Consider the following 25,731-nt stretch of genomic DNA (forward strand, 5'->3'; position numbering starts at 1 on the left):
AGCTTTGCGCAGTGGCAGTATCGTAACCAATGAGGTATATCCGAGGTGCGATTATTGCTAGTTGAAAACTTTAACCAATACCCCGCTGGGTCGGCGTGTAAAAGCGTCGGCTACGGCAATTTTTGTTAGCCCGTTCAAGGGCTTCATTTTAACACAGAATCTTGACACTTTAATCTATCGTAACTATAGTGTGATGGATATATTTTACCTTTAGACAAATAAATCGTCACCAGCTGGGTATCAAATGACTCCCATCAGGTGACTATTGTGACAGGACTGCGACCCGTCACAATATACATGTAAACTATTAATTTGTCTCTTGGTAACCCAGATATCATGCTTCCATACAAACACCGTAATTGTCCCGGTTCATGATGAATCTTTTTCACCTTGAGGGGTACAATTTCGACTTCTATTTTCTGTACATTCCAGGGAGCAGACCTATTACACTGTCGGAAGGGTTTGCAGCAGTCAAGTACATCGTATTCCCTAAGGTCATGAGCTAATCCCCTCGTGAAGCGTGTCTCTCCGTGTCCGGGAAGTGTGTACGTCACTCAAGCAATTCTGAACGCTGTGAAGCAGCTTATCCCCTCCTCCTCCTCCTCTCCGCATGAAACGAATAGATACTCTAGTGTTAATGTCACGGACTCTTATCATACTCACTCTTCAAGTTTAATTCCATTTTCACTATTTCAATCATTGCATTTCTTTGACATCCAAGAATAATCCTCATAGCTTCGTCCTGTATCAGCTGTATTTTTTAATTCTGCCTTGCCCTGTGTAAGACAAAACGGGTGCTGCGTAGTCTATAAGGGACCAAACAGTACTTATGTATAACATCCGCAAGATAGGTACCCCAACACCTTTACCAGAAAAAGCCAGTGCTTTTAGAGGATGCACACGGGCTTTACATAAGGTGCTGATATGATTTATTTTAGCATTTTTACTCTCACATGTGTATCCAACATACATGCCCAGATACTTGTACTGTACTTCTGAACACGGCTCAGTTCCACACAGTTTAGATTTGGTCAGGTCTACATCAGCAGATAATGAGAATTCCCAGAGATACTTGTAACCGAGTCTAAGCCGAGCAGTAGTAACATCTAGAAGTCTGCTGATTTTAATGGATGATCCATAGATGTGTGGCTCCTCTTGCATGATAGTATGATAATAGATGGAATTACTGATGTCGATTTCACTTTGCTTCAGGTCTTCAAGATTTTGCTGAAGTTCAAGTTTTGCTGAAGTGTACTATTGCTCTCAGACTGTTTATTGACAATCTAAGGTTATACTCAATTTCTCCTGTAAAGGCAGATTCTTTGGCTAACTCATGAGCTCTATCATGCATTCGGAGGCCAACATGAGATGGAGACCACATAAAATGGACTCTGTTACCATCATTAATAATTTTGTTGTATTTGTGTCTAGCTTCGGACACGAACATGTTACAGTTATGTCTTAAAGAGTTGAGAGCATTTAAGGATGATAAAGAGTCACTTACAATTAATGTATCAAGTTTGGAGACTTGTACACATTTCAGTGCAAGGAGCAAGGCAGATAGTTCGGTCTGAAGGATAGAGGCCCAGATGTTTATACGGACTCTCCACTCAAAATATAAGCCATCACCCATTGTCAGGACAACTGCACTTCCAGCTGCACCCGTGGGGCGGTGTAGGGCACCATCGGTGTATATGATTTGTGTGAGAGAGAGAGAATGCTCTGTGGAGAGAGCATCAATATGACTTAATTAAGGCGTTGTCATAGATACTAGATAAGAGGTTTGGTTCTGGGTCTATACTAGTATCTTATTTTTTTATTTTTACTCCACCACATAGTGACGGAGGGTGTTGAATAATTTTGTTGACACAGTTGACATTTGCTGAAGTCTACATCAGCAGCTAATGAAAATTCCCAGTGATATTTATAGCGAGTCTAAGCCGTGCATTAGTAACATCTAGGAGTCAACTTATTTTATTGATTCATAGATGTGTGACACTTATTCTTGCATCATAGTATGATGATAGTTGGAATTACTAGTGTTGATTTCACTTGGTCTGACTCTGAGAACAATAATACACCAAAAACTTTAACAAAACCCTGTTAATATGGGGACCGTGGAGCTGGTCGGCCGAGCGGACAGCACGCTGGGTTTGTGATCCTGTAGTCCTGGGTTCGATCCCAGGTCTCGAGATCCGATCTCGAAAAACAATGGGCAGAGTTTCTTTCACCCTATGCCCCTGTTACCTAACAGTAAAATAGGTACCTGGGTGTTAGTCAGCTGTCACGGGCTGCTTCCTGGGGGTGGAGGCCTGGTCGAGGACCGGGCCGCGGGGACACTGAAAAGCCCCGAAATCATCTCAAGATAACCTCAAGATAAGATTTGACGCAGTGTGACTGAAACTGAGCAGAACAAATTATTTTGTATATGACATATTCATGTGCTCATTAAATTAGTTTAACATTAATTCCATAGATAAAATAGACAAAAGCACCATAAAATACTATTCAAGGTATTTATATTAATATTTGAAATGTCGGATATAAGAACATAAAGTACAGGTGAGAGGGCGTGGTCCGCAGCGCCCGGAGGTTGGTCCGCACAGCCCGTGTGTTCTCTAGCTTTGCGCAGTGGCAGTATTGTAACCAATGAGGTATATCCGAGGTGCGATTATTGCTAGTTGAAAACTTTAACCAATACCCCGCTGGGTCGGCGTGTAAAAGCGTCGGCTACGGCAATTTTTGTTAGCCCGTTCAAGGGCTTCAAATTCACACATAATTTAAACTTTTATCCATCCTAACTAAAGAGTGATGGATATATTTTACCATTAGACAAATAAATCGTCACCTGCTGGGTGTTAAATGACTCCCATCCCTAGTACTCACCTAGTTGTGCTTGTGGCCCGTGCTACATGGAGCTTGTTCCGAGTAGCTGAATCTATAGCAACAAGACAGCACCTTGGACAAGGTTAGGCTAGGCTCAGTCACTCGTGAGTTTTTTTCAGTATTAGCATTGGACGGATTCTGGTTTTCAGATATACCACAATCATTAAAGAAGGCCAGTAGTTGTTGGTCACACTTTATTTCATATCTTTTTTCTGTTCTTTCCTTCTTTTACAATGATCGTTCCATTCCTAGTGTAGCACTGCTTGATAACACCTTGGTTTTATTTGCGAATTTGCAACCGCGAATTTGATGCAGCCTTTAGAGGAGGGATCCGCGCTGCTCAAGTAGTGTATCGTGAGGACTAATAATAAACAGCAGCTCCCCTATGACTGTAATATCTCCATTAGTCAAACTATTATATATTAGCGATAAGACCTACCATTAATGTATAATGACTTACTGTAAATATATAGCTCTTGAAATAGCACTTTCTTTGTAACTCGCTGACATTGTAACTGTAAGGTGTATAGATGAAATTGTTTATGTAATAATCTAAGATGAGGTCTGATAAAGACCTTTTGTGCCCTCTGTAATGCTTTTTGCGCTACCGCTCACAGGATGAGTATGGGGTGCATAATAAACTCAACAACAATCAAATACTTGGTAAGGCACTCGTTTATATAAAGGTTGATTTTTTATTTTTTGCTTTGCATTAGTAACATATCGGAGTCTGCTGATTTTATTGATTCATAGATGTGTAACTTATTCTATTTCACTTGGTCTGAGTCTAAGAACAATAATGCACCAAGAACTTCAACGAAACCCTGTTAATCTAACGCAGTGACGGAAACTGAGCATAACAAATTATTTTGTATATGACATATTCAAGTGCTCAGTAAGTTAGTTTAACATCAATACCATAGATAAAATAGACAAAAGCACCATAAATATTACTATTCAAGGTATTTATATTAATATTTGAAATGTCGGATATAAGAACATAAAGTACAGGTGAGAGGGCGTGGTCCGCAGCGCCCGGAGGTTGGTCCGCACAGCCCGTGTGTTCTCTAGCTTTGCGCCGTGGCAGTATCGTAACCAATGAGGTATATCCGAGGTGCGATTATTGCTAGTTGAAAACTTTAACCAATACCCCGCTGGGTCGGCGTGTAAAAGCGTCGGCTACGGCAATTTTTGTTAGCCCGTTCAAGGGCTTCAATTGAACTAAATAACTATTTATTCGTTATAATGAGCTAGTATGCTTCTTCATTTAAGGATTATCAATTACTTAATCACTTATGATTATTAATTAATTATTTGTATTTAATAAATAATTAATTAGTATTATTATAAAAATTAATTAAGTCCCACTTTGTGAGCGTTTTCTTCCAACCGCAGAAAAAATATTTTAATTAAACGACCGTAACTGTATTGTGATGGATATGTTTTAGCTTTAAGCAAATAAATCGTCACCTGGTGGGAGTCGAGAGGTCAAATAACTCCCTCCCTAGTACTCACCTAGTTGTGCTTGCGGGGGTTGAGCTTTGGCTCTTTGGTCCCGCCTCTACTGGGCCATTACCCTTCAGACCGAACTATTTGTCTTAGAGATTCTGCCTTTTAAGGAGAAATTGAGTAATACCTTAGAATGTCAATAAGCAGTCTGAGAGCAATAGTACACAAAGAACTTCACAAAAATCTTGTAGCTCTGAGGCAAAGTGAAATCGACACAAGTAATTTCATCTATCGTCATACTATCATTATAGCAAGAGGAGCCACGCATCTATGGATCATCCAATAAAATCAGCAGACTTCTAGATGTTACTACTGCTCAGCTTAGACTCGGTTATAAGTATCTCTGGGAATTCTCATTATCTGCTGATGTAGACCTGACCAAATGTAAACTGTGTCAACAAAATTATTCGCACACCCTCCGTCACTATGTGATGGAGTGCGAAAAAACAATTCTATAACCAATGTTCCAACGATGTGTAAATATTTCATTCAAAATGATCTGCTACCAGACATTTTAGCGAAATAGGTAGGTAGTAACTAAGTGATTGTAACCTATCCACCGCTGCCCACGGGATGGGGGGCGGTGTGCAGGACAAACATATCAATTGTGACACTAGCTCTCCACATATGTCAGTTGCATGATTTAGAAACTGTATTTTTGGTCGATCTCGAACCCATTGTTGATGTGATGCTGTGTATTTTTTTTTGAGATATATACAAGAGTTGTTACATTCTTGTAGAGCCACTAGTACGCGTAGCGTTTCGGATACAAGACACTCCGTACATTGACAACATCGCACACTAATATTTTTACCACTTCGGACACCAGCTTTCGACGTTTCGCATATGTGTACGTGTTCCATATTAAAACGACAATATAATGCTATTAGCAATTAAAATCTTATACTTAACAGGCATATAGTTATTAAATGAAATTTAGTGATGTAATAGACATAATCCGGAGTTGGTAGGGACGCCGCCCGCCAGCGTAAACACAACACACCCGAATGCCCACAAACACGATACAACGCACAAAACACAACACTTCTGTCAGTTTTTGGATAAACTCCTTTTATGTTTATTATGTGAGAGTTATACTTGTATAAAATGATAACTATTATAGGTAAGCGCCTAATATTTAATATTAATCAATAAAAGCGAAGTCAGAAGCCACACGCCTGTCTGTACATGTCTTTTGTGTAAAAGTATTTTGGGCGCTCATGTACTTGTGCGCTAGCTGGCGTTCACAACTGTTCTCGCCTACAAGCATTAGAATTAAACAAACGAATTTATTTATTCATTTATATACAAGAAGAGAAGGCTACCCTTGAGCCTATAATATTCATCTGATCACTGGTCTTCCAATTGGTCCTCATTGCTTTATCTTACTATTATTGAATGTCAATAACCGTATTATGCAATTTCAATTTCTTCTATTTCTTTCTTTATTATGTACCCCATACCCATCCCGTGGGCGGTGGTGTAAAGGATTACAGAGGCACATAATCGGTTCAGGAACTGAACCCTCTAGTTCGTTTATCTAAGCAAATAACAATGTTTGACGCTAGTTACAAAATTATTAATGTTGTATACACATGTACTACACAAGAGGCTCACAACAGTCACTATAAAAGGCACTTTATGCCTATAGTGAGTCACACAGTTACTAGTCTTGCTCCACACCCACCCAACTGGGCGGCAGCTTTACAGTCATGTGCTCCATACCCACCCAACTGGGCGGCAGCTTTACAGTCATGTGCATGCATTACCTACAGTAAGCAAATTTTGGATACTTCGCTAAGATTTCGGGCAGCACATCATTATGAATGAAGTACTTACACATTTCATTATGCAACTTTAATAAAGTTGTCCTTCAGCATTTTGTGGTGTTCAGCTACCCTTATCTTCTGTATGTTCCTCACATTACCAGTATACACAAACATTGACATGTAGGGATATAGACTCTCAGGTAAGTTAGTAATTTAAATGCACAGTAGCAGTCCTAGGCGTTCAATCCCCGACCGCCGTCCAAGTGGTTTGGCACCATTCCTCCCCATCCCATCCCAAATCCTTATCCTGATCCCTTCCCAGTGTTAAATAGTTGTAATGAACAGGCACTATATATTATATATACATTATATATATATATATATATATATATATATATATATATATATATATATATATATATATATATATATATATATATATATATATATATATATATAATTATGCCAGTATAATCTAATAATATATACTGGTCTAATAAAATAATTAGACCAGTTAATACTCTCACTCGTTGTGTTAGCATATGTTAGCTTGATAAAACTAACTGTTCATTGTTGAGAAATGTGTTAACAAACAATATATCTGACTTTATCAAGACTGTAGCTTGCTTAGTAAAAGGAACTTTATTAAATTTGGGTTCAGTTTAATTACCTCTCAATGGATGAGTAATTGGGGCATAATAAAGGAACTAAGCTGATAAAATGAAAGATGGGAAAACAACATTAGAGAGATAAACTCGAGAGACGTTTTCATGTTAACCCGAAAATTATTTGAGGAGCAAGACGGACTGCGGGTCAGGCAATTGGTCTTCATGCTATCGTGATGGGGGATCAGCCATTACACGTGTTAATGACTCTTGTATAGTTGTGTAGTTAAGGACAACAGGGTAAAGGGGTAATGGGCATTGTGGTTGATTGTTCTACCTGGGAATCCTCCACTGTTTTATATCTTATGTATGTATGTATGTACTCACCTAGTTGTGTTTGCAGGGGTTGAGCTCTGGCTCTTTGGTCCCGCCTCTCAACCGTCAATCAACTGATGTACAGATTCCTGAGCCTACTGGGCTCTGTCATATCTACATTTGAAACTGTGTATGGAGTCAGCCTCCACCACATTACTGCCTAATGCATTCCATTTATTAACTACTCTGACACTGAAAAGTTCTTTCTATAATCTCTCTGTGGCTCATTTGGGTACTCAGCTTCCACCTGTGTCCCCTTGTGCGTGTACCACATGTGTTAAATAAATGTATGTATGTATGTAGGTAAGGAGAGAGAGAGAGAGAGAGAGAGAGAGAGAGAGAGAGAGAGAGAGAGAGAGAGAGAGAGAGAGAGAGAGAAAGAGATGGAGACCGAGACAGAGAAATAGATATAGACAGAGTCAGGGAGAGAATGTTAGACACAGAGACGGATAGATAAGGATATGCAAAGTCAGTGAGAGAATGACAGAGATAGAGCGAGGAAAGAGACAGAGAGATAGGCTGACACAAAGAATGGCAGAAACGAGGAGAGGCAGAGACAGAGGGGGACAGGGACAGGCGGACAGGGACAGGAGCAGAGGGACAGGGACAGACGGACAGGGCCAGAGGAGGGACGGGGGAACAGAGGGGGGGGGGCAGTGGGACAGGGACAGAGAGGGGGACAGGGACAGAGACAGAGGGACAGAAACACAGAGACAGAGGGACAGGGTCAGAGAGGGGGACCGGGGGACAGAGGGACAGGGTCAGAGAGGGGGACCGGGGGACAGAGGGAGGAGAGGGGGGCAGGAGACCAAGAGAGAGGGGACAGAGGAGAGACAGGGGATAGAAAGAGTGGGCAGGGGGACAGGGACAGACAGAGAAGGACAGGGACAGAGGGACAGGAACAGGGGGGCAGAAAGGGCGGACAGGGGGACAGGGGGCAGAGATAGGGACAGGGGAACAGAGACAGGGACAAGGGGACTGGAGGAAAGGGAGGGGGACAGATGAAGGACAGCGGACAGAAAGAGTGGGCAGGGGGACAGAGAGGTACAGGGGACAGAGAGAAGGACAGGGGGACAGAGATGGACAGGGGGACATAGAGGAACAGGGGGACAGAGTGACAGGGGGGACAGAGTGACAGGGGGGACAGAGAGAGGAACAGGAGGGCAGAGAGGAACAGGGGGACAGAGAGAGACAGGGGGACAGAGAGAGGGACAATGGGATAGAGAGGGACAGGGGGACAGAGAGATGGAAAGGGGGGACAGAGAGGGGGACAGGGGGAAAGGGATCGGGGACAGAGGACAGAAAATGTGGGCAAGGGGACAAAATGAGGGACAGGGGGACAAAGATGGACAGGGGGACAAAGATGGACAGGGCGACAAAGATGGACAGGGGGACAGGAGGAAAGGGGGGAGATGTATGAGGGGGGGATTGTTTGCGAGAGATGGAGAAGGGGTATTTAGAACGGTAAGTTAGAGAGGGGGCAACTAAGGCGCATCATTGAAAAGCAAATGAGCATCATTGCAATAGCAGGAGCCACGCACATCTTCAGCCTGCGTTGTTGAGACATTGTCAATTAAGCGGTGTCCAATAACAGTATCTTCGGTATTTAAGCGATACCTTAAAAAATACTGGAAATATTGAAAGCTATTAATCCAGATATTAATCCCCTTGTGCAACGCACACAAGAGGCAACAGCTTCTAGCTCTACAAACGGCAATATAAAATAGAGAATAGGCGATTGTTTTCACTCATAGTGTAATAAACCCACGGACCCACCCACCCGCTGAAGCCGTAAATACCAAGACATTACTTCCGTTTAAAATTTAGCCGGAATAATCCTCAGGTATGTTGAGGATGTGGGAGGCCTTTGATCAACCGCCGACTTCCTGCCCCGTCGACGGGGCCATCAGCCCTCAGTCTGCCCTCAGCCAAATTCATGTGAAACATGTATGTGTGTGTATTAAATATTTTAATTTATTATTTCTAAGATTTAGCTGTTAGCTCTTGGACCCCGCCTTTCTAAGCGTCTGTTGTCTAATGTACCGACTCTCGCCCTCTTTTCCTCCATCATATCTAAACAACATATATTTTTATCTAACACACACACACATCCCCAAGATGCAGCCTTTAGCAGCTTCCTGACTTTCAGGTTCCTATTTACTGCAAGGTGAATAGAGGCATTAGTGTGTGTATGTTTGTGTCTGTGTGTGTGTGTGTACGTGTGTGTGTATGTGTGTGTGTGTGTATACTCACCTAGTTGTGGTTGCGGGGGTTGAGCTCTGGCTCTTTGATCCCGCCTCTCAACTGGCAATCAACTGATGTACAGATTCCCGAGCCTACTGGGCTCTATCATATCTGCATTTGAAACTGTGTATGGAGTCAGCCTCCACCACATCACCTTACCTTGAGGTGGTTACCTTGAGGTGCTTCCGGGGCTTAGCGTCCCCGCGGCCCGGTCGTCGACCAGGCCTCCTGGTTGCCGGACTGATCAACCAGGCTGTTGGACGCGGCTGCTCGCAGCCTGACGTACGATCCTAATGCATTCCATCTATTAACTACTCTGACACTGAAAAAGTTCTTTCTAACATCCCAGTGGCTCATTTGGGTACTAAGTTTCCACCTGTGTCCCCTTGTTCGCCTACCACCCGTGTTAAACAGTTTATCTTTATGTACCCTATCAATTGCTCTGAGAATTTTGTAGGTAGTGATCATGTCTCCCCTTACTCTTCTGCCTTCCAGTGTCATGAGGTGCATTTCTCGCAGCCTGTCCTCGTAACTCATGCCTCTTAGTCCTGGGACTAGCCTATTGGCATACCACTAAACTTTTTCAAGCTTCGTCTTGTGCTTGACAAGGTGTGTGTGTGTGTGTACGTGTGTAACACACACGTACTTATGTGGTACGTATGTACTACATAATTGTAAGGCGTTTGCTGAATTAGAAAAGTCGGCTAGCAGTCCACCCTTAACGACACAATTAACTTATTACATAAAAAAATACGTGGCTGTGCAACAGTGTGTGGGAATTGGGGAACTGGTGTGCATTTAGACGACTGGTGAGGACCAACAATGACGTAGAAGGATGACACCAGCGTCTGAATCAAAGGGCAGTGAGGAACAACTTGGCTTTATATATTTTAATCCCCTTACTGTACCGTGAGGCGTCCCTGGTAACCTTGCAATACCAACTGGTTTCTGATCAAAAGCTAAAGTCTAGTCGCCGCAAGGGCAATAAAGAGAAACATGAACATTTGTGGAAGCTTTGGGACCGTTACGAGGAAAAACAGATAAGCACCTCACAGTTCCTCAAGGAATGTTCGCGTTTTATCCCAGGAAGTGCCTGAACTAGAATTAGAAAACAGCAGTCTGTTTACTGGTTGTTATTTAACTTAAGTTAGTTGTAAATGATAATGTAAAAATAGCCACTGAGAACTGATGAGTTGGCCAAGACTTTTGCTCGTAAAGAGGGAATTGATTACCAACTTGGACTGCCTTTGAGCAGCCTGAGGGCAGCAATATCCCAGGAACATCAACTAAATTTCGGAGACTTGAGGCAAAGTTAAATTCACACCAGTTACTCCATCTATCATCATTCTATTATGCAAAAAGAACCGCACGTCTATAGGTCATCCAATAATGTTAGCAGACTTCTAGATGTTACCACTGCTAGGCTTAGGCTCGGCTACAAGTACCTCTGGGAGTTTGTAACATCTGCTGATGTAGATTTGACTAAATGTAAACTCTGTCAGCAGAACTATTCGCATACTTTGCGTCATTATATAATGGAATGTGAAAAAATCGCGGAATTTAGAGATAACACCATCAATAGTGTCCAAGAAATGTGTAAGTACTTCATTCATAATGATGTGCTGCTCGAAATCTTAGCGAAGTATCCAAAATTTGCTTACTGTAGGTAATGCATGCACATGACTGTAAAGCTGCCGCCCAGTTGGGTGGGTGTGGAGCACATGACTGTAAAGCTGCCGCCCAGTTGGGTGGGTGTGCAGCAAGACTAGTAATTGTGTGACTCACCATAGATGTAAAGTGCCTTGTATAGTGACTGTTGTGAGCCTCTTGTTGATCACTTGTGACACAAAGATTATTGATGTGTGTATTTGTGTAGGTGATTAGATATGTATGTGTATGTATATATGTATACGTATATATATATGTACATGTATGTATGTATGAGAGTGTGTACATGTATATATAATATTAATAATTTTGTAACTAGCGTCACAAATTGTTATTTGCTTAGCTAAACGAACTAGAGGGTTCAGTTCCTGAACCGATTATGTGCCTCTGTAATCCTTTACACCACCGCCCACGGGATGGGTATGGGGTGCATAATAAAAAAAGAAAATGAATTGAATTTTTTTTTTTTTGCAGGGATATTCCTGCGCGGGCCCTAAGCCTCTGGCTGGCCCTAAGCCTCTGGCTGGCCCACTAAGTGTTGCTTGTTTCTGTTTTACATGGGCGGAGTATGAGTATTTATGACTCGTATGGTCGCTTCAGTAAGATTTTGCCATATGTGTTTAACAACTTCTTCTGCTCTGTTGAATCTAAGTTGAAATCTTAATGGGTTTGTGACTGTGCACTGTGTTAGATAATGTTCCAGTGGTCTGACGGGCATTTCTCCACAGTGTTGACATTTCCTCTCATCTTCCGGAACCTGTAAGCCTATTTCCCATGCACATGGGTATCCAAGCCTGATGCGATGTAAGTGCACTTCTGTTGTTCTACTGCTCCCTTTCATCAAACTAAGTGGTTCGTAGTTGGTTGAATTCTTGTACCATGAATTGAATTGGTCTGATTAAGACTTTATGACCATGTAATCTATGTTTTGCTCCACTACTTACTGGTTGAGTATGGGGTGCATAACAAATAATAGCCTCCTTCGGGGGCGCCTTGTTTCTAAACGTGTTAGTCTTAAATCCTTTAATCTCAAATCTTGCTACAATGTACCTCTTAATATATGTTATGTACTCTCGCAACCCAATGTACCTTCTTGTATATAAATAAATAGATTTCAACTGTAAGGGGGTATGGTTTGCACCTTGTTATTCTAATAATGGATAAATAATTCTAATAATGGAAGCGCTAATTATATGAACAAATGCCATGTATTTATTCAGACGAGAACAACAGCGAACACAAACCAGCGCATATACGAACGGAATGGTTTGTATGTACAAACTTCTCAGTGAACGAAGTTGTTTCTAACCCGGTATCCGAAATTGCAGTATACGACTTGACCAGTCCCCAGCGTTTCGGGCAGGTCCCTGGAATACGATCCCCTGCCGCGAAGAATCGTTTTTTTCATCCAAGTACACATTTTACTGTTGCGTTAAACAGAGGCTACAGTTAAGGAATTGCGCCCAGTAAATCCTCCCCGGCCAGGATACGAATTTTTATTGAATTTTATTCAATAATTTTTATTGAAAAGGATATTGAATTTTGTAACTAGCTCATCAACATTGTAACTTACTTAGGCAAAGTTTCTTTCACCCTAAGTGCCCCTGTTACCTAGCAGTAAATAGGTACCTGGGAGTTAGTCAGCTGTCACGGGCTGCTTCCTGGGGTGTGTGTGTGTGGTGTGGGGGAAAAAAAAAGTAGTTAGTAAACAGTTGATTGACAGTTGAGAGGCGGGCCGAAAGAGCAGAGCTCAACCCCTGCAAAAACACAACTAGTAAACACAGGTAAATGAATTGTGGGGTTCAGTCCCTGAGCCCATTATGTGCCTCTGTAACCCTTTCCACTACCGCCCCCACAAGATGGGTATGGGGTGCAAAATAAATGAACTAAACTAACGTTGATATATACATATTATATACAAATAATGGTATATAATGGAACATTATATACATTCATTGATTATATTGACAGAACCATTAAATCATGTAGTGTACTCTATGCAATAAAATATATTACTCTGAAACTCGTATCAGTCAGTAAATAAAATATTGGGCTCCTTTTTATTACAAAATTCGCTGGTTATTAACCTTTAGCTGACGAATGTCAGCAGTTTAGACGTGGGATCCCTGGCCGCCATCTTCAGACCAGCTGTGAGGTTCCTAGCAGGACCGGCCGGGGAGATCTTCTCTTTGTCAGTAAGTTTCCCGCTCTTGTGCTATCATATTGTGTCTCAGGTGAGGTGAGTGTGAAGTGTGAGGTATGAGTGTGAGCACCCGTAGCACAGGTGTTGTGTGAGGGGGGGGGGGGAGGGGCAGCGTCTGGGAGACACTAACATTCTCTGCACATCACAGCTGATTGTTGCGTAGTGGCGGCCTGTTATCTTGGCAGGATTTCGGGGCTTAGCGTCCCCGCGGCCCGGTCCTCGACCAGGCCTCCTTTTTGTTACACACCCCCAGGAAGCAGCCCGTAGCAGCTGTCCTAGCAGAAAATAGGTACATGGTAGTTACCATGTACCGATTTTCTTCTAGGTGAAAAGGAGCATAAGGGTGAAAGAAACTGGCCATTTGTTTCAACCTCCACCGGGGATCGAATCTGGAATCTCTGTACTATGAATCTCGAGTGCTGTCCACTCAGCCGTCAGGCCTATCAAACCGTTGCAACAATTTACATGCAACTTTACATACAATTTTATGGCAGAAACTTTTTTTTTAACTAAGTTTAAGGGTTGATACAGGAGTTCAGTAAAGCTGGATGCCAAAATGTTATCCCAATATTGACGCTGTGCCCCAGTTAGTGGCTCTAGACATAGTATATACTGTACTAGCTCTTATCTAGAAACCCAACAAGAAATACAAGAATGTTTGTAACTCATTTTATATGTGTGTACTTTTACTAATACAAATACTGTACTAATAAAGAATTACAGGCATACCTCAGAATAAGAGTTTAATCCGTTCCTGGAGACGCCTCGCCTTCCGAAAACTCGCATTCCGAAGTTAATTTCCCCATAAGAAATAAAGGGAAATGAATTAATCCGTTCCTGACTACCCCAAAAACCCCACATCAAACTAAATTTTTATACCTAATTTACCTAATTCATCTAAATAAACCTACAAAACTGTGTTCCAGTTATTACTTACCTTGCTGTCGAGTGCTGTAGGCGTATGGAAGATGGTGAGGAGGGGGGAGGAGGAGAGGAGTTACTGTTTGGAAGGGGAGTCCCCTTCCATAATCACATCACATAACCCCATGCCTTGTAACACTATGGATACCACTTCTCTTTCTAAATTTTTCAAACCAGCCCCTGCTTGCCTTAAACTCTTTCTTATCTGCATCACTCGTTGCAGGGGTATTCTTTAGAAGGTCTTCGTGCAACACCCTGGCTTTCTCACAAATAATGGCCTCCGAAACACTATCACCCCTCAACTCCTTGTCGTGTATCCAAATTAATAACAACTTTTCCACTTCAAGTATTTGTGGTCTTTGTGCCGTTAATGTTCTTACTCCTTTTGCCACTTTAGCACCCATAATCTTATTTTTCTTCTTAAGTATAGTGCATATTGTTGATGTGGCTTTGTTGTAATGCCTACAAAGTTCAACAACACGTGTACCGTTCTCATGCTTCCGAATGATCTCTTGTTTCTCCTCTATTGTCATCCTCACATGAGCTTTCTGGCCTTTATCCTTACCACTGGCTTTCTTGGGACCCATGGTGAGATATATAATAACAAATTGTATAGACAAATCACCAAAAATCCAACAAAGCACTGAAAATCCGCGAGAAGAATTGATGTGGGGGTAGTCACTGAGCGCGAGACAATGGTAAACTGAGGGGCGGAGGGGCGACGATCGCCGAACCACCACGCGCTAGGTCCGCCTGTACGCGTATCAACAAACTCGCGTCCCGAAGTAACCCTCGCCTTCTGAGACAAATTTTTGGAGTAAATACTGCTCGCCTTCCGAAAACCTCGCATACAGGGACAATCGCATTCCGAGGTACCACTGTATTATAAGTTCAGTCAAGTTAACCTGGCTTTTCGTACATACTGTAATTCATTTTCTAACTTTAAACTAATTTCTGTTATCGAACCGGGCTGCGGGAATGCTATGCCCTGAAATCATCTCAAGCTAACCTCCCTCTCTTATAGCACTACTGATGCTAAATTGATGCTCTATCACAGCTTGAACACTTATGTTTGTCTGCCACTTTGCATTAGTATCACAATCATATCATCTAGGAAATTGAACTCTAAAACCCTACACACACCTACATACTTGTTTTAAGAGGATAATAGTAGTATACTGTAGTTTGTGGTTTTAGTCACAACCTGTACATTCAACATGCATGCCATTTATCTACTAGAAGCAAAATATGGATACAGTGCAAGTATAATAATTTGTATTATTTCATATATTTTATCATGGATAGATGAGTTGCACAATAAATTCTTAACACTTTCGCGCTCTCCGCAAAGGTCACTCAGCCAACCGAATGTGCGCGCTGCGTTTTTATCGCTTAAGCGTAAAAACAAAAATGTGTATACTCTTTTTACTCTTCTGACCTTAGTTCTCATGCTACGTATTTCATTTTGGTACCAACGTGTTCGCAATAAAATTCTCTAGAAGAACACTAGTAAAATAAGTCACGAAACATATAGGGATACCAGCACCAAATAAATAACTACGTAGATGACTCGCCGTGAGCGCCCATCAGCAACAAAATGTTTTTACTCTTGGGATTGTAATCACCTCCACACTTGTTCTACAGCGTTAATTTTGGTATCAATGGACTCGCAATGAAATTCCCAACACGGTGATATGAATATAAGCGTAGAATAATGATGCAGCCCGCCCGCAAGAGTGTGGGAAGTGGTGAAATTGTTACCCGGTATCGGTGACGGTACGACTCACGGCGCTTTGAAAGTTTATACTTATTTCACTCTCATGACATTAATTTTCTATGTACGTCATTCATTTTTATGTCAATGTGTTCGCAATAGAATGTTCTATGTGCCCATAGGTAAAAAATATCAACAAAGCATAAGTTAGAATAGCGACAAATATAAAACAACGCTGGAACATATCAGTGAGCGTCAAACACACACGAAATATTTTTACTTTTGTTATGTTTGTCAAGATTATACTTGTTGCACACAGTTATTTTTGGTTGTATATTGATCGGAATAAAATTCCCTAAACAGACATATGCATATAATACATGATATGGGGGAAGAATTACCAGTATAAACGGCTAAAGTCACCCACCTGCAACCCGTTTGGGACAAAATACCATTTGATCGAAGTTATCCACACCTTTCATGAACTTATTGTACCATGCAGCCTAGTGGTGAGAAAGAGAGCCTCATAGCGCGCAGTTTGAAACAAACCCAAAGTAAATCGGATAAAAATTGAATTTTATACAAATATTTTAAAAGTAGACATAACTTTATGTCCACTATGCGTTTACGTTAGACGAAACCGAACGCGCCGGCGCGTCCAGATAGCGCGAAAGTGTTAATTGTTATTAATTATTACAAAAGTTGCTTAGGCAATCATTGTTCTTTCTAATTTATTAATACTGTATATAGTAAGCAGTTTACTATATAAACTTTTGTCAGTTGGGAATGAATGTAATATATAAAACTAACCACATTTCCAGTCATGGCCACTCACTTCGCCCCAGCTTTTCGTACTCCGCTGACAGACTTGACTGGTCGCCTATTGACTCATCAGTCTTCCCCAAAGTGTGCAGACTTTGAGATGCGTGCTATGGAGTGTCTCGAAGCTTATGGAGTGCAGCGTGGAAGAATTCAGTGTATAGACTACCTTGATGATCTTAGGGAATGTGCTTTTGAAACGAAACAGGTAGGTGTTGCTGTATTTACATACAGTACAATGTACTGTAGTTGTATTCATTGTTTATTACATGTTTTCTGGGGGGGGAAACCTCATCAGCTCCTTCAAGCTATCATACACTAATCTGTGTTATACTATCTGGTGCCATCAGTTGCCGAGTTCTATTGGACTACTGGGAAATGCGAGCCAGAACGTGGTCCCCCTTAGAAGAGGCACAGGGAGTTATGCCCTATGAAAATTTTACATTTAAAGTTGGATCATACTTGCCACCACTAGGAAAGCACCCAGAAAGGTAAGCAAACCAACACAAACTACAGTACTACATGGATTAAAAATGAAACGGCAGCCTCAAAACTGCCAAAAGAACTCTCCTAACAATCTGGGAACTCCCCCCAACAACAATGAAAGCAAACCACCCAAATTTTCATGAAAGTATCGTGTCTGCTAGTACACTTTACCATCCCCCTCGTTTGGGAGGAGAAGGGAGGCATACTGGGTCAGCCGGCTCACTGCAACCTGTTCGCTACTTTCAGCTCTTTGTAGCCCGTTTGGGTTATAAGGAACCCAATTTTGTTGCCACGTGTTTACGTCCATGGCTTTGGCTTTATTGGTTTTGCCAACCCTGCTCCGAGGCTGTTCATAAGAGTTTAGAATAAATGGAGCTGCATGAGCTCGGGATTCTCTTCCCTGTGCACTATTGGAGTACTACCCTTACAGTCAGGTCTACCTTCTTTGGGGCATTCAGGATACGCTCCCTCTAGGGGGCCTCCTCGCTTTGAGGGTGGTTCTCATCCTTACTGTAGGCTCTACTGTGGCCTGTCAGTCTTCCCTGGGGTTGGGAGTGTTTTGGGCTTGGGGGGGGGGGGGGGGGGGGGGGGAATTGCATGACCAGCTTTTCCACGAGCACATAGGTATGCCGGTGTTTCTTCCTCATTGCCTGTTCTCTGTGGCTCGATTTGAGGTGACTAGGGGTCTTTTGTGTGCATTTTCATTTTGCACTTTTATCTACTTGGGGAGTTCTGCCTTTTGCCTAGGGTATGTATGTGTGTATTCACCTAGTTGTATTCACCTTGTTGTGCTTGCGGGGGTTGCGCTCTGCTCTTTCGGCCCACCTTTCGTCTGTCAATCAACTGTTTCTACTACTGCTACTATTTTTTCTCCACACCAACACACACACACTCCAGGAAACAGCCCATGACTGCTGACTAACTCCCAGGTACCTATTTACTACTAGGTAACAGAGGCATAAGGTGAAAGAAACTCTGCCCATCGTTTCTCGCCGGCGCCCAGGATTGAACCCAGGACCACATGATCACGTGTCCAGTGTGCTGTCCGCTTGGCCACCGGCTCCACAGAGTGTGCGTGTGTATGTGTGTACTCACCTATTTGTGCTTGCGGGGGTTGTGCTTTCTCTTTGCTCCCGCCTCTCAACTGTCAATCAACTGGTATATGTGTGTGTGGCCGAATCCCCCTTGTTGGTTCCCCCCCCCCCCCTCCCCTTTTGACCTTCCCGTTAGCTTCAGGTGGCCTGTTATCAGCAGGGGGTTCTACCGGTGTAACATTTCCAGTGTCCGGACTTCCTGCAGGGCACATACCCTGCAGCCCTGAAAATCCCCTACAGTACCAGCTCGGTTGTACTATGGATACCTCTTCAGGGTCTGCTCTCGCCTTGTGCGAATTTGAGGGTTGTTAGTCGCCTGTACCACTTGGTAAAGTTTGTTCATTCTGCTTCCGCCGTGCAGCCTGTTGGGTCAGTGACACTTACGATCCTGAGTCATGTGGGACTTGTTTCACCCCCCCCCCCCCAATGTACTCCAACTTACCCTCTCCTCTGTTGATGTTTGAGGCAGCAAACGCTGTGTATTCCAGGTTTGTATTCCGTCCTGTGGTCAAAACTGGTTAGGCATCAATTGGGTTTCCGGTCGGCGTTGCTTCTCCGCCTCCTGTGGCCTTGCTCCGGCTGCAGCTTGACCTTTCTGGTGTTGAGAGGGATCCGGATGGCTCAGTGATTGCTTGAGCAGTAAGGAGCCTTTTCCTTGCCTTTCTCATTTTTGCCGTTAAGTGGGGTTTGTCTTTGGAGGGTCGGGTTCTTTTGGGGCCTTCCCTTTTCCGCTCGTGATCGCTGGGTGCAGACTCCAGGGGGATTGTACTAGTTATTGTCACCTGTTCTCTCAGTTTTCAGGGTTTGTTCCTTGCTCTTGCTTCATCCTTGCTTGACTTTCTCAGTTGCCTTGGCAGTCAGTTGGGGTTTCTGGCCTGCACTTACCTATCTGGCAGTGGTTGTTGACACCCTTGTTAAGTTTTCAGTGCAGGAATTTGCAGATGTGTGGCAGGTGCTGCAATGAGTTTGTATTTCTCCAGGCTCATAGTGTTCCAGCTCCATTTGGGCTTTGGTCCATGTCTCTTTGAGGCAGGTCACTTCGGGCTTGTCTGTTGAGTTTTAGGGTTTGCTTCTCCATTTTATATTGTGTCCAGTCCCAGTCCTACATCCTGGCCTTCCCAGTTTTTCTTCTTTCTACGGTTTGGACTGTTTTTGCTGATCCCTGGCTTTGCCAGACGTTTGGGCATTCAGACATACTCTATGCATTGGCGTTTTAATTTTATTTTGCCATTTGCGGCGGCGTTTCCTGACTGCAAGGCTTCGTGGTGTTTGCCTTCAGTTGGGCTGGTTGAGAAGGGGGGTTCCTACCTCTCTCTCCAGGCCTGACTGTTGCTCCGGGTGCTGGTGCAGCTGGAGTCTTAATCTTCCGGCTCTTTAGTGCCAGCCCTACTTGATTCAGGCGCTGCTTGCGTCTAACATTGGTGTCTAACATCGTGGATTTTTTTGAGGCTCCGCTTCTTTCCGAGGGTTGGCCACTGGTTCGGCCTTCTCTTCTGCTCTTCGCATATGATGGGTCGACATGTGTGGATCACCCTCTCTGTGGTGATCAGGTGGCTTGTTAAAAGGTGTCACACCTGCAGTTCTCCTTGTGACAGTATGGATCCTTGGCAGTTTTTTGCCATTTTCTATTACTTTGTCATTGTTCTTCGGTTCCAGTGGGTTTTGTCCTTTGTGGCTGTTTCTTGGTCTGCGACTTTTGCCGACTGCTTTCGCCGCCTCATGTGGCGGAGCCACTCCTGCCTGCATTCAAGGTTACAATGTCTTTAGCCCCATTTCACATATTTCTCATGCAAATGAGAAATATGTGAAATATAATACACTCGTGCCGTTTCACCTCCAGCCTGCTCATGCACCTCCTGAACCTACCTGTTCTATGGCCAAGTTCTTTTGTTTCTCTTTTGCTCATATTCAGGTGGCCCCTGTTTGGTTCAGTTTGGTCTGTTGGTTCAGGTGGTCTGTTTTTCACCTGTGTTTTTTGTTCTAGTTCCTGGTGGGCATCTGGTGGTTTTGCTGGCAACATGTGGGTCGGCAGTCTTCCCGAGGGATTCTTTGGTCATGGTTGTTTGGTTCCTTCAGCCAGGGGTGCATCATGCACCTTGACAGGGGGAGGCTGTTCGCTGCTGCCTTTGTGCCACTGTATCTGTCTTGGTGGCCTCGTTGTGGGTTCTCTGGTTTTGTTCCAGGGCTAATGCTTCTCGGGGTCATCCACAGTGTCGTTCAGTCTTTCCAGCCTGTGGTCTATCTTCGTGCCCATCCTGTACATCATTCTTCGTCTTGCCAGCTGTGTTTGTGCTTCCGTCTAAGGTCAGTATTCGGGATGTGGGGGTGGGGGGCTTACCTTACCTTGAGGTTACTTTGAGATGGTTTCGAAGCTTAGAGTTCCTGCAGCCCAGTCGTTCTCGGCGAGGCCTCTTTGTTGCTAGACTGGTTAACCAGGCTGTTGGACGCAGCTGCTCGCAGCCTGATGTATGAGTCACAGCCTGGTTAATCAGGTATCCATTGGAGGTGGTTATCAAGTTCTCTCTTGAACACTGTGAGGGGTTGGCTGGTTATGTCCCTTATGTGTAGTGGAAGCGTGTTGAACAGTCTCGGGCCTCTGATGTAGATAGAGTTCTATGAATACCTATTGCACCTCTGGTTTTCAACAGGGGTATTCTGCACATCATATGGGGGTGTTCTGCACATCATATGGGGGTATTCTGCACACCCTTGTTTTTCTTGGTTTATCCACATCGTCATTAGGTTTGTTGGTAGTCGGGCAGGATCTTGGCGGCATGGTATTTTGTGTATTGTTCCTTCCTCATATGGATACTTGTGGTGCTGCCTCCTCCCTGGTTGGTGCTTTTTTTTTTTTTTTTTTTTTTTTTTCCCTCTCTCCCCCATCCTTCACTATAGGTAGTTAGCTTCAGGGAGCCGATGGGGCTTTCCCCAGAAAACCAGCATTGACTAATGAAACTGCAATTTCTGGGTGAGCCCCGGAGGCTCCGTGACAACTTCCCTTTCCCAGGGCATTGGTGCGTTTATCATCTTCAAACTGAGATTACCTGGTTGATACCTGGTTGATGGGGTTCTGGGAGTTCTTCTACTCCCCAAGCCCGGCCCGAGGCCAGGCTCGACTTGTGAGAGTTTGGTCCACCAGGCTATTGCTTGGAGCGGCCCGCAGGGCCACGTACCCACCACAGCCCGGCTGATCCGGAACTTCTCTTAGAAAACCGTCCAGTTTTCTCTTGAAATGTCCACGGTTGTTCCGGCAATATTTCTTATAGTCGCTGGGAGGACGTTGAACAACTGCGGACCTTTGATGTTTATACAGTGTTCTCTGATTGTGCCTATGGCACCTCTGCTCTTCACTGGTTCAATCTTGCATTTTCTTCCATATCGTTCACTCCAGTACGTTGTTATTTTACTGTGTAGATTTGGGACCTGACCCTCCAGTATTTTCCATGTGTATATTATTTGGTATCTCTCTCATCTCCTTTCTAGAGAGTACATTTGGAGAGCTTTGAGACGATCTCAATAATTTAGGTGTTTTATCTCGTCTATGCGTGCCGTATATGTTCTCTGTATTCCCTCTATTTCAGCAATCTCTCCTGCTCTGAAGGGGGAAGTGAGTACTGAGCAGTACTTGAGATGGGACAACACAAGTGACTTGAAGAGTACAACCATTGTGATGGGATCCCTGGATTTGAAAGTTCTCGTAATCCATTCGATCATTTTTCTGGCTGACACGATATTTGCTTGGTTATGCTCCCTAAACGTTAGATCGTCGGACATCATTATTCCCAAATCCTTGACATGCTGTTTTTCTACTATGGGAAGATTCGATTGTGTTTTGTACCCTGTATTATGTTTCAGATCCTCATTTTTGCCGTACCTGAGTACCTGAAATTTATCACTGTTAAACATCATGTTATTTTCTGCTGCCCAATCGAAAACTTTGTTGACATCTGCTTGTAGTTTTCCAATGTCTTCAGCAGAGGTAATTTTCATGCTGATTTTTGTGTCATCTGCAAAGGACGACACGAAGCTGTGGCGTGTATTTTTGTCTATATCAGATATGAGAATAAGGAACAGTAGCGGTGCAAGGACTGTACCTTGAGGTACAGAGCTTTTAACATCGCTTGGACTCGATTTTATCTGATTGACTGTTACTCTTTGTGTTCTGTTCGACAGGAAATTGAGTATCCAGCGTCCTACTTTTCCAGTTATTCCCATTGACCTCATTTTGTGAGCTATCACCCCATGGTCAGATTGTTGTGAGCCGGCTGATCCGGTATGCCTCCCTCCTCCCCCTAAACAAGGGTGGTGGTGGGGCGTACTAGCTGGCACTAGTTTCCTAAAAATTTGGATTTTGTTTTTGTTGGGGGGAGTTCACTTGCAAGTTTAGAGGCTGTGGACTCTTTTTAAACTATGTGGTAGTTTTTGGTTCGCCAATCTTTCTGCGGCCTTTCCTGGTGGTGGCAAGTATGATCAATCTTTAAATGTAAAGTTTTCATAGGCTATCACTCCCTACGCCTCTTCTGAGGAGGCCAGGTTCTGGCTCGTGGTCCCCAGTAGGCCAATAAAACTTTGCGACTGATGGCACCTCATAGTATGATACTGATCAGTGTATGATAGCTTCAGGGAGCTTTTTAATTACCACTTTCTTGTTCCAATGACGCTAAAATGCATCAGCCTATTGTTACTCGCAAAACATGTTTATCATTGTTGCACATAATCGATTATAATTTTTTCCATCTATTCTCTCGAGTATTATTTTGCAAAACATTTTGACACCACATAGCCCATCCCAAACAAATAAATATGAACATTTGTGATGCATTTTAATGTCATTGGAATGAGAAAGTGTTAATTAACACCTCACACTACATCTAAGGAGGCCACAAGTCACCCCAATATGAGGCAAATAAAAAAAATATGGTGATATAAAAGTTTCAGAAAAATAACCAAATGGTAATAATATATTTACAAAATATTCCGTAAGGTCTGATTGTAATGTTTGGAGTATAACATATATATATAGTGGAACCTCGAGTGACGAGCAACTCCAGTTACGTGCATTTCGAGTAACGAAGAAGCCACTCGCAGAAAATTTGTCTCGACTGACGAGCTTTCACTCGATTAAAGAGCATTCCCGCTGGTTCTCAGACACCTCCAACGATAGTGTTGTTGTCTCGCAAGACATGTTTTCCACATGACGAGCTCGGTGCCGGAATGGATTAAATTCGTTAATCGAGGCGCCACTGTATTTCTATAGGGGCCACTTGGTGGCTCCCAGCTTACTAGCTGCGGAGGGTAGCTTCATGCCGATAGTCACACCAGATCCTTGTTAGTCAATAACAAGTCTACTAAAGACCAGCTTAACCTGGTCCCCTCAAGAGGGAAAAGAGAGCAGTGGATCTATGGATCACCATCAACAATGAACCAACTCCCAGAAAGGTAGAGCAAATTAAAACGGACAGCTGTAAGGCAAATGAGAAAATTGCTGTAGCAGAGGAGATTGAACCAGTGAATGTCTTGGTGAATGCCAGATGCACACCATACCCGAGCCACAGCTTGCTAAAAAGCTGTCCAACCCAGGACACTACTATGGTATGGCACATGTCGGGCATTCACCAAGATGCTGGTTCAATCCCTACTCTGATCCAGCGATTTTCTCATTGATACTACACTATTAATATTGTGGTTTCCTTGTGTATTTGAAGAGATCAAAATAGTGGAGAACATCATACCTACACAAGAGTGCAGACGAGGAGTCACAATAACGTGGCTGAAATATGTTGACCAGACCACACACTAGAAAGTGAAGGGATGACAACGTTTCGGTCCGTCCTGGACCATTCTCAAGTCGATTTTAGCAAGCTGTGGCTCGGGTATGGTGTGCATCTGGCATGGACCAGGTTAATTGACTAGCAAGGGTCTCGTGTGACTATAGGCATGAAGCTACCCTCCGCAGCTAGTAACACTCGCAGCCATTCTCACAATCGACTTCAGAACGAATGATTCAGAGCGAACCGAAACGTCGTCGTCCCTTCACTTTCTAGTGTGTGGTTTGGTCTACACAAAAGTGCATATGGGCTATTCATAAAAACTGTTTGTGATTAGTTTTATCACTACAGAATTCTTAGAGGATACAGTATTGTCACAGGTTGAATAACATTTCAGCATGTGGCGCGGTTATGGCTCACGTCTGGCAATTACCGAGATGCTGGTAGGTGATGCTAAATCACCCTGTTCTACTTCAGTGATTTTCTCACTGAAGTATAATTTTTGTAGCGATCGTTGATCCCCAGGTGTCTCGTTCACCTGTCTGTGAGGGAGATTCTGGACCCGATTCCCAGTAGGTATTCGTGGGTCATAGTAATGTTATATTCTCAGTGTTGGTTGCCTTCAGGATGTAGCTTGGGAAGCTACAGTGGCTCATCAGAAAGAGACATTTCATTACATTATTTTTCCATGGTGTGTGGGGCGTACTGGTTGGCATTACAATGCAAATCTTTCTCTTGGGGTTTAGCTTTCAATGTTATTTAGTTTCGTGTTTCTTGAACGTGCTCATTGACTGTTCATGCTGCCATTTGATCTCTTGCAGAAGGGAGATGGACAGGGTCTTCATTCTGTGTGTGTGACATTCAGCATCCACAAATGCATCTTTTCTCCATAGGAATTGGCTTTTTTTGGTGTGTGTGGCTTCATTTTTCTGTCGAGAGGCTATTGGAAAGTTTTCATTTGGCCAGAAATTAGTGGAATTTGCTTGTCCTCTTTGATTTAAGTACAGAACTTATCCCTGAATAGGAACTCGATACAGAAACAAGGTGAAAGGGAAGAGGGAAATGGGAGATGTAAGATTGAAGTAGAAAGGTGAAATATGTTGTTGGAAGTTGTTACTGTGGGAGTGGGAAGTAAGTATATGTAGATGGATAGATAAATTTATTGTTCAAATTATTTTAATATATTAAAAGTATTAAAAGGTCATGCTGAAGTTTACTTTTATTTTAGGAAATATAAATTCCATACACAGTATTAAATATTAATATTGATTGAAAATGATAAAAACTACAATAAAAATGTGTAGAGGAAAACCAAATTGAGGGTAAGGCTTTTATTTCTCTATACCATTATCAGCTTTTTCCTCAATTCAATTAATAATTGTTTTAAGATGCAGAACTGGCACGCATGTATATTTTGCAGCTGGCTCGTACGCAGGCCATGCGTATAGAGCGTCATCGTCAGTGGCTTGCAGGAGAGCGTTCCAGTGAAGACCACTATCAAACACCTACTCCTAGGATTGATGCTTATTAGTCTTCAAAATTTTTCCTTTCACCCATATTTTTTTTTTTTTTGGTAGAACTTTACAGCTCTCATACCTTTGATCAAAGATTTAAATGGATTATAATGGTGTGACTTTTGGACTTGTAAATAAAATTCAACATACTGTATA

At 43.0% G+C, this 25,731-nt stretch overlaps 1 protein-coding gene and 3 non-coding genes across 4 annotated transcripts; all 4 read left to right on the forward strand.

Annotated features, from left to right (window-relative positions):
• LOC123763444 (U4 spliceosomal RNA) lies at positions 1 to 141 on the forward strand. The gene has a single exon (XR_006773458.1). It is a non-coding gene; the product is annotated as a U4 spliceosomal RNA (small nuclear RNA).
• A 2,479-nt stretch (positions 142 to 2,620) lies between these two features.
• Positions 2,621 to 2,761, forward strand: LOC123763442 (U4 spliceosomal RNA). The gene has a single exon (XR_006773456.1). It is a non-coding gene; the product is annotated as a U4 spliceosomal RNA (small nuclear RNA).
• A 1,194-nt stretch (positions 2,762 to 3,955) lies between these two features.
• Positions 3,956 to 4,096, forward strand: LOC123763443 (U4 spliceosomal RNA). Its single transcript, XR_006773457.2, has one exon. It is a non-coding gene; the product is annotated as a U4 spliceosomal RNA (small nuclear RNA).
• A 9,009-nt stretch (positions 4,097 to 13,105) lies between these two features.
• Positions 13,106 to 25,731, forward strand: ND-15 (NADH dehydrogenase (ubiquinone) 15 kDa subunit). Its single transcript, XM_045750295.2, has 3 exons — positions 13,106 to 13,251; positions 16,716 to 16,921; positions 25,482 to 25,731. Exons 2-3 carry the CDS (start codon positions 16,718 to 16,720, stop codon positions 25,590 to 25,592), a joined length of 315 nt encoding a protein of 104 aa, XP_045606251.1. The 5' UTR covers positions 13,106 to 13,251; positions 16,716 to 16,717; the 3' UTR covers positions 25,593 to 25,731.

The sequence above is a fragment of the Procambarus clarkii genome, chromosome 49, assembly GCF_040958095.1.
Source record: "Procambarus clarkii isolate CNS0578487 chromosome 49, FALCON_Pclarkii_2.0, whole genome shotgun sequence".
Classification (NCBI taxonomy): domain Eukaryota; kingdom Metazoa; phylum Arthropoda; class Malacostraca; order Decapoda; family Cambaridae; genus Procambarus; species Procambarus clarkii.

Bases quoted from the DNA above. Each gene is read 5' to 3' on its own strand.
- ND-15 (XM_045750295.2), top strand. From the start codon at position 16,718: ATGGCCACTCACTTCGCCCCAGCTTTTCGTACTCCGCTGACAGACTTG. The intron at 16,922-25,481 runs GTAGGTGTTGCT...TATATTTTGCAG, and splicing joins GTGCTTTTGAAACGAAACAG to CTGGCTCGTACGCAGGCCAT.